This window comes from Aethalodelphis obliquidens, unplaced genomic scaffold (genome assembly GCF_003676395.1).
Source record: "Aethalodelphis obliquidens isolate GAN/ISIS:26980383/991018 unplaced genomic scaffold, ASM367639v1 scaffold87, whole genome shotgun sequence".
NCBI classification, from domain to species: Eukaryota; Metazoa; Chordata; class Mammalia; order Artiodactyla; family Delphinidae; genus Aethalodelphis; species Aethalodelphis obliquidens.
In genome coordinates, this window is record NW_020838031.1 from 4,362,560 (window position 1) to 4,378,932 (window position 16,373).

The 16,373-nt window shown below is 40.0% G+C and overlaps 1 protein-coding gene across 1 annotated transcript in view; it reads right to left on the reverse strand.

Annotated features, from left to right (window-relative positions):
• The window catches only part of PCNX2 (pecanex 2), a 273,090-nt gene that overhangs the window by 150,581 nt on the left and 106,136 nt on the right, over window positions 1–16,373 (reverse strand). The window contains exons 16-18 of the mRNA XM_027094137.1: window positions 15,341–15,450; window positions 13,196–13,292; window positions 142–234 (exon numbers count right to left, since the gene is read on the reverse strand). Coding sequence (XP_026949938.1) covers window positions 142–234; window positions 13,196–13,292; window positions 15,341–15,450 — 300 coding nt within the window. The remainder of the gene's footprint in view (window positions 1–141; window positions 235–13,195; window positions 13,293–15,340; window positions 15,451–16,373) is intronic.

The following is a 16,373-nucleotide window of genomic DNA, read 5'->3' on the forward strand; positions in this document are numbered from 1 at the left end:
ATCCCTTCAAGCCCTCAACTGGCCTTTTCTGTACCTCCCCTGGCTCCACCATCCCGTCAATAGTCTGGAGCTGCACAGTGGGCTTCGTTTATTACAGAGAATAAGGAGGGGGTAAGAGTGCAGAGCCACATGGATACATACCCGCAAGGACAGGAACACAGTGCTGGCACTGACCGCAAAGGACAGAATGGCAGCCACCGAGCAGATGATGAGATCCGATTTTAAGATATCCTTCTGTAAACAGAAAACAAGGGTATAGTTTGCTCTTCTGTGCTTCTCTCAGCTATTCCGGGTGACCAGGTAAATCAGGGGACAGGATCTTGACCCTGGATAAACTACACCTGCAGCCCATCACTTACCTGATCAATTCCCAATGGCACACACTGGATGGACTGTTTGCCACCTCCTGTTTGGGGAATATCAGGGAAACTAAGGCAGAGGGTGAGGAAGAGGAAATGCGGACTGCAATGCCTCCATCCGCTAGCCAGGGAGAGAAGAAAGGTTTTCTAACCCGTGGAAGAGGCATACGTTTCTTCTCTACGAGCAGATCGGATGCAACATGCCCAGGTGTGCTAAAGGAGGGTAAAGCGCAAATCATCTCTACTTGCCTTTGGCGTGGCTTATGTTTTAACATGCGCACAGCCTGGGTATGCCGAACAGAGGCCTCTTACACGTTTACCTATTTCTTCGGCCCAGAAGAGATTTTACATTTTAATTCACCAGTCAAATTGGGTAAAGGCCATTTCCAAATAATTTAAGTATATTTATATTATGTACACATACACAGAAAATGAAATGTCGGTAACTTGCTAATAATTTTCCATCATGCAAAATCGTTGTGTGAGCAGGCAGTAGGGAAGCAAAGCAAAGTTAGACCAAAGAATGTTATTAATACTGCAGATATATGAAGGAAGGCGTGTTAGCTCAAACAGGGTACGATATTGCTGACTGAGCTAAAAGGAACCTTAAGGGATCATCAAATTTCTCCTCTCTTCAGAGACCAATTAGCTGCAGTACACAATTACTGAACATTTTAAGCTATCACACACTGTTATTTGAAAACTCTGAAATCATTAAATACACCAATGTATCGTACTGAAAAGGAATTATGCCTCTTAAATAACAGTTTTGAATGTTAGCTACCAGAAAATCAGACAGAATATACAACTCTGTTTCCCTCCATCCTCCCTTTTTTTCTTTTCGTACAAACCGTATTTCCGTTTACCTACATTTCCTCCCTGACCTTTTTCTTTTCTTGTCTTTCTAAAATTAAAATGTGGAGTTCCTTGCAAGTCATACTGCTGGCTTTCTGACTGAATTGATATCCAAAGTGATGGAAAGAAATCAGAAAGGCAGCTTAAATGGAATAAGAACAACCTGAACCATGCGATGAAAAATCAACACGGCTTGGTTGGGATAATCAATAATACAGTGAAGAGATACATTCTCAACATCAATTACCAATTAGCTGCTAAAGTTGTTTTGAATTTCCAATCTCAAACGTTTACGATTCACATACAAGTATTGAATAGATGAGGAATCGTAGTGATAAACCAAATTCTAGGTTTATTCTTAGTAATGGTAATCTGATTTTTGAGCAGGGAGAATCATTGGTTTTTAATTCTGAATCTATAAAATTTTTGCGATCAGAAGTGTTCTTGAAAATTTACTACTAGTAAATTGCAAAACTTTGTTCTCTCCTTTCATCCCAAATGCTTACAAAAGGCCAAGCCTTTCTGGAGGAAAGTTCTGTAATCCACTGCATCTTTAGGCCGTGGAGATATGTTAATTTTTATTTCCTATTTTTCACTGACATGGTTTATGTCACTTAAAAATTGCTCAATGCTGGGCTTCCCTGGTGGCGCAGTGGTTGAGAGTCCGCCTGCCGATACAGCGGACGCGGGTTCGTGCCCTGGTCTGGGAAGATCCCCCATGCTGCGGAGCGGCTGGGCCCGTGAGCCATGGCTGCTGAGCCTCCGCGTCCGGAGCCTGTGCTCCGCAACGGGAGAGGCCGCAAGAGTGAGAGGCTGTGTACCGCAAAAAAACAAACAAACAAAAAAAATTGCTGAATGCTTATCCAAAAGGGAGATACATATTTTCCCAAATATTCTAATTTAAAATTGTGTCATCTTTAATTGACCACTCATCCCTGTTTAAAGGCAAAACAGTGGGCCACCAGGGCAAGTGTTGGGGGGAGAAGGGTTGCATCTGCACGTTTCTTAAAGCAATAGGGAGAATGACCTCAGATTATTTTTAATTTTTTTTCCAAAGTTGGTCAATATACAGGAAGTTCACTGATTTTTGTCAGTGTCATCAGTATCCTTGTAAATGCAAACCTTTATACAGCCTCTATTTATTATCTTTCTGTCCATTTTTCTTTGTTGTAATTTTTAAATAGCTCTATTGAGATATAATTGACATACAAAAACCCTGTGTGTGTGTGTGTGTGTGTGTGCATATAGAGAGAGATATGGTGTACAATTTGATGACTTTTGACCTAGGTATATCCCCATGAAACCATCACCATAATTAAGATAATTAGCATATTCATCACACACACCCCAAATTTCCTCTCCTGACCTTTTCTAATCTCTCTCTCTCTTCTCTCCTCACCTATCCTCAGATAAACACTGCCCTGCTCCATCACTATAATTTGTTTTCATTTCCTAGAATGTTATATAAATAGAACTGTAGACAACGTATTCTTTTCTGGTCTGGCTTCTCTCACTAGTATAATTATTCTGAGATTAATCCATGTGTTATCTGTATCAACAGTCCATTCCTTTTCGGTGCTGTATAATATTCCTCTGTGTGGGTGTACCCCACACTGTGTTGAACCATTCACTCATGGATAGACATCTGAGTTGTTCCCAGTTTGGGGCTATTATAAATAAAACTGCTATGAATGTTCACAGACCTGTTTCTGGACACATGCTTTTGTTTCTCTTGTGTAAATACCTAACAGTAGAATGTCTGGATCATATGGTAGGTTTAGGCTTAACATTTTAAGAAACTGCCACATGATTTTCCAAAGTTGTTGTAACCATTTTACATTCTCACTGGCAGTCTGGAGGGTTCCAATTGCTTCGTATCCTTGACAAGGATACACGCTTGGTGTAGTCAGCATTTTTTATTTTAGCCATTCCAGTGGTTGTGTGGTACAGTGGTTCTCAACCACTGCCTTCTCAACAATTGTCTCAATCGGGGACAATCTGACCTCCCAAGGGACATTTGGAAAGAGACATTTTTGTTACATTTTGCGTAGAGGAAGAGTGTTACCGGCATCAGGTGGGTAGAGGCCCGGGATGCAGCTAAACATCCTGCACCGCTCAGGATAATCCCTGACAACAGAGAATTATCCGGCTCAGTGTCAACAGTGTGAGGTCAAGAAAGCTTGATATAGCAGTATCTAATTACGGTTTTAATTTGCATTTTCCAATGGCTAACAATGTCGAGCATTTTTCATGTACTTAATTTTTTAAAGGTCATTTACAATAGCATCAAAAATAGGAAGTATTTAGGGATAAATATGACAAAAAATATGCAAGACCTGTACATTGAAAGCTATGAAACATTGCTGAGAGAAACTAAAGAAATAAATGGAGAGATATACCATGTCCTTGGATTTGAAGATTCAATATTGTTAAGGAGTCAGTTCTTACCAAATTGATTTACAGAGTCAATGCAATCCTAATCAAAATTCTAACAGGATTTTTCTGTACAAATTGGCAAGCTCATTCAAAAATTTATTTGGAAATGCAATGGACCTAGACTAAGTAAGACAACTTTGAAAAAGAAGAACAAAGTTGGAGGACATTCAATATCTGGTTTCAGAACTTGTATGTGCAAAACTACAGTAATCAGGTATTGATGGTATTGGCACAAAATATACATCAAGGTTAACTGAACAGAGTAAAGCGTCCATAAATAAACCAACATGTAAATAGCCAATTGATTTTAAACAAAGAGGTCAGGACTTCCCTGGTGGCACAGTGGTTAAGAATCCACCTACCGATGCAGGGGACACGGGTTCAATCCCCGGTCCAGGAAGATCCCACATGCCGCGGAGCAACTAAGCCTGTGCACCACAACTACTGAGCGTGTGCTCTAGAGCCCAAAAGCCACAACTACTGAGCCCATGTGCCACAACTATTGAAGCCACGCGCCTAGAGTCCACGCTCCACCACAAGAGAAGCCACCACAATGAGAATCCCGCACGCTGCAACGAAGAGTAGTCCCCACTTGCCACAGCTAGAGAAAGCCCGCGCAACAATGAAGACCCAACACAGCCAAAGATAAATAAATAAAATTAATTATTTAAAAAAATACAAAGAGGTCAAGGTAAAATGGCACCTTTCCCCAAAATAAGGTAGAGGATAAATCTTTTTAACGAATGGTTCTGGAGCAGTTGAATAGGCATCTACAAAAACAAAACAACAAAAAGCTCCTTTACACTTACCTCACATCACGTACAAAAATTAACTCAACCTGCCTCATAAATCTAAGTTACACTATCTAATTTTTCAAAGAAAACATAAGAGGAAATCTTAGTGACCTTGGGTTTGGCAAAGCTTTCTTAAATAGGACACTAAAAGCTGGAATTATAAAAGAAAAAAACGTCGTAAATTGAATTTTATGAAAATTTAAAACATCTGTTCTTCAAAAGACTTTGTTATAGAATGAAAAGGCAAGGCAAAGCTTGGGAAAAAAACATTTGCAAAACATACATCCAACAAAAGACTTTTATCTATAATATATAAAGAACTTTACTGATCAATAAGAAGTCCAACAACTCTTCCCTACCCCATTGCTAGCTGCACATGGGCAAAAGTTTTGAACAGACTCACCAAAGGAGATGGCAGATGGTAATTACTGAGCTTTTTCCTCGTGGTGCCAATGAATAAAAATATAGATGACTCTCTTAATATGGGTGAAAGTAACATCAGCAAAATAAAAAGGAAATGACTCCCTCTTTTCCTACGGCCACCAAAGAGCAGATATTATTTTGCTCCAAAAGCTGTACTCTTGAAAATATTTTTTAAAAGGAACCTTGAAAGACACCTGGGCCTCAGAGATTGTTGCTGTGTTTTCTGGGCCAGTATTTTTGCCTGTGGACGCTGAATCATAGTTCTAGCTGTAAACACAAATGTATATGGTTTTTCTGTGAATGTTTCACAAAGGTCTAATCTTAGTGTACATATAATTTTCTACCTTTTTCAACAGTAGTTTCTTTTGTAACCATTATAAATATTATTGTATAGACTTACTAACAGCATCTTACTGGCTAAATAATTTTCCATCTTGTGATGCCATACACGTACATACCCATACATACACAAAACAGTGTCATAGTGGACACTCAAAGTATTAATTTAGTGAATGAAACTGAACGCAAACTTTTCCTAACTGCTAGATATTAGGATGCCTTCCATTTTTTCCCCTAATGAAGTATGCTGCAATCATTATCTTTTTGCACCTAATTCTTTTTTCATATTTTGAATTAATTCTCTAGAAAACCTATGACAGAGATTTACTGTATCATAGGTTATGAATATTTCACAATTCTTGATAAATTATGCCTTACCAGATGATTGTAATAATTTACACAAATACAATGTCTAAGAGATCTCATCTTGTCACAATTGGCAATATCATTCATTTATCCTGTGCTAATCGAGTGGAACAAAAAATGCCATCTTATTTTAACTTGCATTTCTTTATTTATAATAAGTGTAAATATACTTCATACATTTACCTACTAAATACTGTTCCTAAATAAGATGTATATATTAATATCATTTGCTTATAGAGTTTAAAAAATCAAATTGTAAAAGTAGTTGGTACAAGAAACTTAACTTTTATCAAATTCGTAACAAATATTTTTACCAAATTATTTGCATTTTATTGCCCTTTTTTACATATAGAAATTTAAAATTTTTATGCACTCAAATCTGTGTGTGTGTGTGCACGCACGCACGTGTGTGTTATTTTTATCTTATAGATTCCATGGTCTGGAAAATCATTTGCTTTCTTGAATTTGAATAAATGTTTGATGTTATTTCATGCTCTTTATTGAAAATTTCTTTTACATTTTTAAAAACGCAAGCCATGCATACAGAAAAATGTATAAAATAAGTACGTACAATTTCAGAATAATTGTAAAGTGAATGCCTCAGTGACCACCTCCTGGTTGAAGGAAATCTAGCATTCCCAGCCCCCAAAAAGCCCCTTGTATGTGGTTCCCTGATCATAAATCCTTCTTTCCCCTCTTGGGGTTCCCTATCAACTATCCTGATTGATGAAAATCATTTTCTTGCTTTAAAAAAATGAATGTTTGCTACTTATGATCGTAACTGTAAGCAGGTCAGTTTGCATACTTCTCCCCAACAGATGGTACCATACTGTACGTATCTGTTTGCGTCTTGCTCCCTTTGCTCAACATTGTGTGGTTAAAATTCACCATATATAGCTCTAGTAAGGTCTTTTCCTTTGCTGAAGGGGACATTCTACTGTGGGTGGAATTTCCAGTGGCTTCAGTGTGGGGCTCTTGTGAACAAATGCTATGATGAGCAATCTTATATGTGTATTTTGGTACAGATGTGCAAGATTTGTTCCAGGGTAAATATGTATTTAGAAGTAGAATTGCTGGCTGTAGTGTATATGTACCTTCAATTTTATAATACCAGACTGCTTCCAGAACAGACATACGAATTTACACTACCACCAGCAGTGCATGAGAGTTCCCTTGTGCCACGCTTTTGTCAACACTTAGTATTGTGAGAACTTTAATTTTTTGTCTGGTTGGTGTGAAATGGTAACTCAGTGTGGTTTTAGGTTGGAGTTTCCTGATTAGTAATTAGATTGCATATATAGTCATGTTTTAGCCATTTATATTTACCCACTTTTAATTGAGATATATGGCTTTCTTACTGATTTTTAGGAATTTTATGTTTCATCATGACACTAGTGCTTTATCAACTATATATATTTTAAAAATTGTTTCCCATTCTGTGGCTTGTTTAAGTCTTTTTTCTGTATTATTTGATAAATCAAAGGTCATAATTTTAATGAATTTGAATTTTTGTGTTATTTAAAAAATTTTTCCTACGCTGATATAAAGATAATTTCCTTCATTATGATTCTAAGTGCTTTCAGGATTTGTCCTCTCATATTTAGGTGTGTGATCCATCTGGAATTGACTTTTAAGTATAGTGTAACAGAGGAGTCCTATTATATTTTATTACTTAGAAGAACTTCTATTTTTTTTTCATTCCTTTTTTCCTTCTATACAGGGTTGGAACTTACATGGTTTGTTTCTATTCCTTTAGTAGTTATACTAAACAATCCAACATGCAGGCTTAACTTATCACAGTCTAAATTTAATCAATATTTTAATTCATCTTCTGGACATGACTAAGAACTTTCAAGTCTTGGAGTCCATTTCTCCTCCCATCCAAACTTGTATGTTATTGTACTCACATATTGCAATTCTACTTTACATTTTTTAAGCCAACCATACACTCACTACGGTTTTATACAGTTAAACTTTATTTAGATTTACTAATGTATTTGCCACTTTCTCTTCTCTTTGTGCTTTCTTGCAAATTAGACCATCTGAGATCACTTTCTGTTGAACACTGTCTTTCAGAATTACATTCAGTGAGAATCTCTCAGCATTTTTCTAAAATATTTTTATTTTGTCCTCATTCTTGAAAGGTATTTTCACTGGGTACAGAATTCTAGCTTGGCAGTTACTTGCTTTACAGAACTTCAAATCTATCAAGCTGTCTTCTGGTTTCTACTATTGCTTTTGATAACGGAGCATTGAGGCTGTCATTCATTTGCATGTAATCTGTTCCTTCTGTTTAACTAATTTAAGACGGTCTGTATCTTTGGTGTACTGCAGTTTCACTATGTTTTGTTCATTGTGAATTCTTCTTTAATTTATCCTGCTTATGATTCACCAGAATTCTTTTTGTTTGTTTGTTTTTTTGCTGTACGCGGGCCTCTCACTGCCGTGGCCTCTCCTGTCATGGAGCACAGGCTCCGGACGCACAGGCTCAGCGGCCATGGCTCACGGGTGCAGCTGCTCTGCGGCATGTGGGATCTTCCCAGACCTGGGCACGAACCCGTGTCCCCTGCATCGGCAGGCGGACTCTCAACCACTGCGCCACCAGGGAAGCCCTCACCAGAATTCTTAAATCTCTGATCAGTGTCTTTCATCAGTTATGGTAAATAGTCAAATATTATCTCATCAAATATTCATTATATGCTTCAGTCTCTCTCCCTTTTTTCTGGAATTATGATTAGATATATAGTATATCTTCTTACTCCATCCTTCATGCCTCTGCGTCTCTGTTTCATATTTCCTAATTTTTTGTCTATCAGTGTTGCATTCTGGATACTTTCTTCTGTCTTGATCTTTCAGTTCACTAATTCTCTCTTCAGAGATATCTAATCTCCCGTGTGTGTGTGTGTGTGTGTGTGTGTGTGTGTGTGTGTGTGTTTACTTTAATTGCTTCATTTTGCTTGTTTAGGAAGGACACTCTGGTTCTCTTTCAAACATTCTGGATCATTTGATATATTTTCTGTTGTCTATACATTTTAAGGCTTTTATTTCTTTAAACACAGTAAGTAGAGTTGTTTCACATCTACATCTGATCCTTCCAATATCTGAAGTGTTTGCAAACCTATTTCTGCTGGTTCTTTGTTTTTCTGTGTAGTTTTAAACTTTATTGAAAGCTGCTCATATCCCTTAGAAAATTGGTTTTGGGAATGCTTGGAGACCTAGGAGGAAGGAATCCTTTAGAGAGGATTCATGTTTTTGTTTTTGTTTTTCTGTCATGAGGTATTTCCAGTTGGGGGCCACTTTAAGCTACATTCATAAATTGAGGGGGTTTGTACCATCCAGATATTAGCACTTGTACTGCAAATCAATGGAGATGATTCTTTTGTTCAACCTTGGAGCGAGTTTGCTTGCATTCCCCTGGCACTGTGGAGGGTGGAATGGATTCCTTCTGGTTCATTCTTCCACTGAGAGTGGGCCTTAGTGTCCCAGGTTGATGAGCAGATGGTCTCCCCTTGGACACCCACTTTGGCAGGCTTGGGCTTTCATTTCTCTTCCCCACAGTTGGAGGGCTGAAAACCAATGCTCAAGGTCCCCTGGTTAGGCAGAGTGAAGGTTCCGTTTTTCACTTAAATTCTGACTTGATAATTCCTTACTATTTTGTCAGTTTTTTGTCACATTTAAGAAAGATTTTTTCATTTCATTTTCTTTTATTGAACTGTAGTTGATTTACAATGTCATGTTAATCTCAGGTGTACAGCACAGTGATTCATATATGTATATATGTATTTTTTTCAGATTTTTTCACTTATAGATTATTATAAAGTATTGAGTATAGTTCCCTGTGCTCTACAGTAGGTCCTTGTTTATTATCTATTTTATATATAGTAGTGTGTATGTGTTAATCCCACCCTCCTAAGAAAGACTTTTTTGTATTTTATTCAGAATTTTCAGTATTAATCAGCAGAGTTTGGTTATAATAACAATATACCAGAGATGGAAAATACCAGAGATGGAAAAGTATCATTTGATCTCTCCTTCCCTCTCTCTAACTTGGTGTCTGGGGAGGGATTAACACATGAAATTCTTTTTCACATCCCACTACTAAAGAACTACTTCAGCACCATACACTGAATAATCAATTCCTGATTGTGACATTAAATTTTCACATAATCCACTCATATAAATAATTTGTCTCTTTTCTGTGTTTTACTGACCTCACTAACCCCATTCTCTAATCTTGGATGAGTCTCATATTTTTTCCTGATTACTCAATCTTTATAATGTACTTTAAACCTCAAAGTGCTAAGTTCCTCTTTCTTATTCTTCTTTTTCGGATTTTTTAAGCTATTATTAACTGCTATACTTCTAAATGAACCTTAGAATTATTTCCCCAAGTTGTGAATATAATTCCTTCAGAACTGTCTTGAACTACAGTAAACCTATAAATTTATTAGAAAGAATTGGCATTTAAGAAATTTCAGCCTTCCCATACAAAATCAGGTCTGTTTATCACCACTTATTCAGAACTTCATTTACATTTTAATAGACTGCTGTAGCTTTCTTTATTTCTGACACTGCTTGTTAAAATCATTCTATTATCAACTCATAGATTTTGTTGCTATTGTGAGTTCAACCATGTTTTCGTTATATCTTCTATGGTTATTTCTGATATGTTAGAATGCTCTTGTTTTCTATCGTGAGTTCAACCATGTTTTCGTTATATCTTCTATGTTATTTCTGATAYGTTAGAATGCTCTTGTTTTTCTGATTTTTTTGTCTCTGGTGGTATTTATGAATTCTCTTATTAATCACAGTCAACTTCAATRAACTTTTCTATGCATTCTTTACGTATGTAATAATGTAATCTACACTTCTTTCTCTTTCAGGACTTAACACTAGCCAGAATTTCTAAAACACTATTCAATAAAATTAATGTTTTGTTGCCTATTTTAATGATAAATCCATGCATGATTAGCTAATAACTCTATTAGCTCTTAGTACACAGAATGTTTTAAATCCACTGTGGCATTTTATGTAACACTTCATGCTCCAACCCTAAAAAGAAATTTAAGAAGCCCTGATCCAACACTACACACCCAGTAGATTTAGACAGCATGGGGGCTGGAAAAATCTATGTGATACAACCAATTGTTTAAAAGAAGCTGTCTGAATAATACAGATAAAAATTAATGTTGTTTGCTTGTCTCGAGATACAATGAAAGTAACAAATCTGAATGCGATAGTTAGCTAGTGGGAAGCAACAGCATAGCACAGGGAGATCAGCTCGGTGCTTTGCGATGACCTAGAGGGGTGGGGTAGGGAGGGTGGGAGGGAGGCTCAAGAGGGAGGGGATATGGGGACGTGTGTATGCCTATGGCTGATTCACTTTGTTGTGCAACAGAAACTAACACGGTAATGTGAAGCAATTATACTCCAATAAAGATCTATTAAAAAAAAAACATTGAAAGTGATGAAAATGGGTAAGGGTACAAACGGAAAGACCATGCTAATAAGGCATATGGAAAACGACTAACCTGGCAAACCACTAGTGGAAAGTTTACATTTTTATTAACCATTGAACTGTGGTAATAAACTTTGTGTGCATAACCTGTGTTGCTCATATAGAATAAACCCACTGACAGAGCTCTGGTTATCTCCATTTCTAGATCAATGTCCCTTAAAGCACAGTCTGTGGGTCCCCTGAACAGAATCACCTGGGTGGACAGTCTCATTAATATGCAGATCCCCAGGCCCTGCCCCAGGCCAAGTGGATCAGAATAGAAGGAAGGGCTGGAAAACAGAGCAAATGAGGCTCCCTAGGGGTTTCTCATATAAACTAAAATGTAAGGGAAGAGAGACAGAGACAGGGAGAGAGAGAGACAAAGAGAGAGTAAGAGAGCCAGAGAGAGACATAAACAAAATCAGAAACAAGGAGGGAAATTTCATCCCTGCACGATGACATGAAAGGTATTATACATCAAAATGTAGAAGCTGAACCTGAGAGCCTCGTGAAAATGTTATAATTAGATGAGAAGACTTTTCAGAGAGATGAACACACACATCATATTAAATCACCTACAAGGTATGTGCTCGACATGGTACAAAGCATTTCGAAGTATATTAAAACCAAGTAAGGCAACACCTAACCCATCACGGCTAATCACGCTAATGAAATGTCTGCTAGGCAAATTTCTTGTCAGATTTCATTGTAATTTATACATTATTTTTACCGCAATAAATGAGAAGGCATCTTCATCATTCATAAAATCAAGGAACATCTGTGGGGATAGTTTTTTCAAATATCCATGGGAAACTCTTGGGTAGACTCCGGGCCCCCCAGGACTTTCACAGAAATCGATCTGGGAATGTGAGTTTGATCTTGTCCCTCTAAGTTTCCTGGTATAAATATTAGAGGTCAGGTTGTTGATGCTACTTTTGAATGTCAAATGTCTTCTCTGTTATCTGCCATCTCATCAGCTCTGGAAGCGTCACCTCACACCTTGCTTTCAAGTGTATCTCAGCCTTTATGACACAATTACACAGGGCTGAATGTCAATTATACCTCAATAAAACTAGAAGGAAAAAATTAATTCAGCAATTAACGAACCCTTATTCCTAGTGATTTGTGTTTTCATCCCCTTTGGTGACAGACAAGCCTCAGTGCTTTCGCTTGAACTGTAACCACACTCAAAGGCACAGAGGTCTGAGTATGAATTCTTTCAAATGCTATCGTGTTGCTATGAGTCTTGCATATTGTCTCGAAATGGTGGATTGCAATTTAACTCATCTAAATTCAACGGAATGTACTGGGTATCCATGAGGCACAGATACTGTGGAGACCAGGACAAATGAGACATGGCTCCTAGAGGCGCTTGCCATCAATAGCCCATTAACTGCTTTTCCTTTGATCTGTCATTCTTAAAAATTCAGAAAAAGCATGGCTGGGAGGCAGCTGACTGCTCCAAGTTCAGTACTCGAATGGGAGATTATGTGACCCATGAGCATTGCTTTTCAAACTATTAAGGTTTGGACGTTGATACCGAAGAGATATACCTGCTCCAAGCCATTTCCCTGGTGAACAGAGAAAGCATCATTCTTTCACAACCTTTTCTTTCTTTCTTTCTTCCTTCTTTTCCTCCTTCCTTTCCCTCTCCTGTGCTCCAACCCATACGGTGGCTCCTTCTGCAACATCCCAGACATAAGTCTAAAGCCCAAGCGCCCCTCCCAAGGGATTTGCAGATGTCAGCCTTGAACCCAAAGACCCAGGAAAGAGTTCCCTGAGCTCAGCACGAGGCTAAGGCAAGGATGTGGAGAGGAGAGTGGTAGTGGGGTGGGCAGGGCACATCAAGAATGCAGTTTGGCTGAATGTTTAATTGACAAGCTTTTCTTCACGCCCATCCCACCTGCTGCTTGGGGCCACCAGTGGGCGGAATTGTCCGAACAAGGCTCATTTGAATATCCAGGCAAACTGCATCAGTTGAGGACCAAGTGAGCACCTGTGGCAGGTGTGCACCGCATCCACCCTCCAGAGGCTCCAAGGGTCCACCCTGGGCAGGCAGCTCATGGTCTATTCCACACCAAGTCAAGTGGTGGTCCTGCATACATTATACAACACAAATGTCTCACCACAGAATCTTTCATCTTCTTGGGGAGAGGGTCTGCAGCCAACTCTTCCAGATTTTGATGTAAAAACTTATGAAGCAATCTGCACTGAATAAAGGACCTGAAAATGGAAAAACACACACAGGTTTTACTTTTTAAAATACGTGCCTATTCCAAGGTTTGAGGTAAACAGCTTCACCTTAGACCTCACAGTCACAAATGACAAAAGCCAACCCTCTCTCCTTTAGATAATTCGTAATAAAGAAAAAGAGGTGCGTGTTCAAGTGACCACAAAGACAACGGTTGAACTTCAAATTCCATCCTGATTACAGTAAGTCCCCTACATATGAACGAGTTCCGTTCCAAGAGGGTATTCCTAAGTCCAACAGAGTTAGCCTAGGTACCCAACTAACACAATCGGCTATCTAGGACTGTACTGTAATAGGTTTATAATAATTTTCACACAAATAATACATAAAAAACAGACAGAAAAAAATAAAGAAAACATTTTTAATCTTACAGTACAGTCCCTTGAAAAGTACAGTAGTCCAGTACAACACCTGGCATACTGGGGCGGGTATCGAGTGAACAGGCAAGAAGAGGTACTGACTGGGGTAGGGAGAGGAGGTGGGAGATGGCAGAGCTGAAGGATCGTCCATCAGCAACAGGAGACGGAGGGCAAGCTGCAATTTCACGCACGCCTGACGTGATTGGAAATGCGAACACACGTTTGCATCTTTGAAAGTTCGCAACTTGAAGGTTCCTGTGTAGGGGACTTACTGCGAAGCTGTTGAGGACCACAGGAGGTATCGGTACCCCCGACTGCCAACTGCTAGCTAAGCTCATGGAGATCCTCTATTTCGGTCAGACCAAAATACAGAACAATATTTGATAAGAAAATTTGTGCTATCAACATTTAACCTTTCCCCATTTTCCACGCCTTTCATCTTGCTGTACCTGACGGCCTAAAATTATAATTTTTCGGCCCCCCAAACAGTTATGGTTAACTTAAGTCAATATCTCCCGTTAAGTGTGGCGAAGTTACATGAGATGATTGACTGACTAACTGGATTGACTGACTGGTCCCTGAAACTATGGCAACACATAAAGGGTTTTCAGTTCCAAAGTGCATAGTTATCAAAAACTTGAAAGATAACAGATAAAGGGAAGACTGGAAAGTATATTCTCAAGGGACTAAGCGTTAGTATTAAATGCCTTTTAAAACTCTGGCACACACTTCACTTTAAATCCAGAGGGCACTGCCACACTAAGAGCAAAACACAACAGAACAAAACTTTTCCTTTCAGAGATGCCAGTCTAGTCTCCCCAGGGCAGCTGCCTGGCATAAAGGCAGCGATGCCACTTTGTGGACCCAGAGAGGGTACTTGCGAAGGTTGGTGCTTCTCGTATGACTCACCGAGGGAAAGTCAAAGGCAGGGCTCGGGTGCAAGAGGCCATCTGTTCCTGGCCTTGCGAATTTCACTCCAAAAGCACCAGAGCAAAGGTTATATGTGCCCAAGAACTTGATCCCTGATTTTCATTCATTTCCGGTCGGTCCTGCATTTCTCCCACCATCGCCCAGGACCCAGCTGGTTTAACGGGAAAGAGTCCAAGCACCATGAGCTCTGGATGAGAGAGCAAGGCTGCAGGACCAGGGGACGGCTGTGTGTGTGTGTGTGTGTGTGTGTGTGGTGTGCGTGTGTGTCTGTGCGTGTGTCTGTGTGTGTCTGTGTCTCTGTGTGTGTGGTGTGTGTGTGTGTCTGTGTGGTGTGTGTGTGGTGTGTATGTGTCTGTGTGTGTCTGTGTCTGTGTGTCTGTGTCTGTGTGTGTGGTGTGTGTGTCTCTGTGTGTGTCTCTGTGTGTCTCTGTGTGCCTCTGTGTGTGTGGTGTGTGTGTGTGTCTGTGTGGTGTCTGTGTGTGTGTGTGTGTGTGGTGTCTGTGTGTGTGTCTGTGTGTGGTGTGTGGTGTCTGTGTCTCTGTGTCTGTGTGTGTGTGTGGTGTGTGTGTCTGTGTCTGTGTGTGTCTGTGTGTGGTGTGTGTGTCTGTGTGTGGTGTGTGTCTCTGTGTCTGTGTGGTGTGTCTGTGTGTGTGTTGTGTGTGTGGTGTCTGTGTCTGTGTCTGTGTGTGGTGTGTGTGTCGGTGTGTGGTGTGTGTGTCTGCGTTACTCACAGGAGCACAGAGGGGTCGCTGCTCTGTCTGCTCAGATGGTAGGAAAGCGCAACCAGGAGGCCACAGAAGGCAGAGAACAGTGCTGGGATGTGCTGCGTGCTCCAGGGTTCCTGAGCAAAAGATCAGAGAGCCAAGTCACTCCACGCCTGGGTGCAGAAAACGCTTAGCAGGTGTCCCTGAGGTCCAGCCGGTGGACGCAGTGTCCTGTGATCACTCCTGCCAACGGGCATCCAAGCACCTGACGGCTCCCCAGACACCTAGCCTGTGAATGTACAAGCATGGATTTTGACAAGGGACTGGCTATGGGGGGCGGGGGCACATTTGAAACAAATGGTGCATATTTATGAAAACACATTCACATCACCTTTTCTGAAATTCAGTTTAGGATTTTTATAAGATGTAGCATTAAACATGTGTTGCCTCTTTTGAATTAAATATAATAATAATCACATAAAAACTGTATTTCTTAATGTTTATTTAATGTTTATTTATTCAAAAGGTAGTAGACAGGGCTCCCCTGGTGGCGCAGTGGTTGAGAGTCCGCCTACCGATGCAGGGGACATGGGTTCGTGCCCCGGTCCGGGAAGATCCCACATGCCGCGGAGCGGCTGGACCATGAGCCATGGCCGCTGAGCCTGCGCATCCGGAGCCTGTGCTCTGCAACGGGAGAGGCCACAGCAGTGAGAGGCCCACGTACCACAAAAAAAATAAATCGATAAATAAATAAAATCTAAAAAATTAAATGCAAAGGCCCCCTCCCCGCCCCCCGTTACCCTGGAAAGCCATGGTGCTCTCTTCTCTCCTTCGGTGCCCACCAGCCTTGCAAGAGGCTCCTCACCAGCCAGTGCATCTGTCACGTGGGGCAGCCCCTCCCCCGCGGGTACAGCACCTCCTCACAGCATGGGCTTCAAGCTGGGCAGACCTGGATTTGAATCCTGGTCCTGCCAGGGATGAGCTGTGTGGCCTTGGCTAAGTTACTTAACATCTCTGAGCATCGTGTTAGTTTCCTCTTCTTTAGAAAGGGAAAATAATA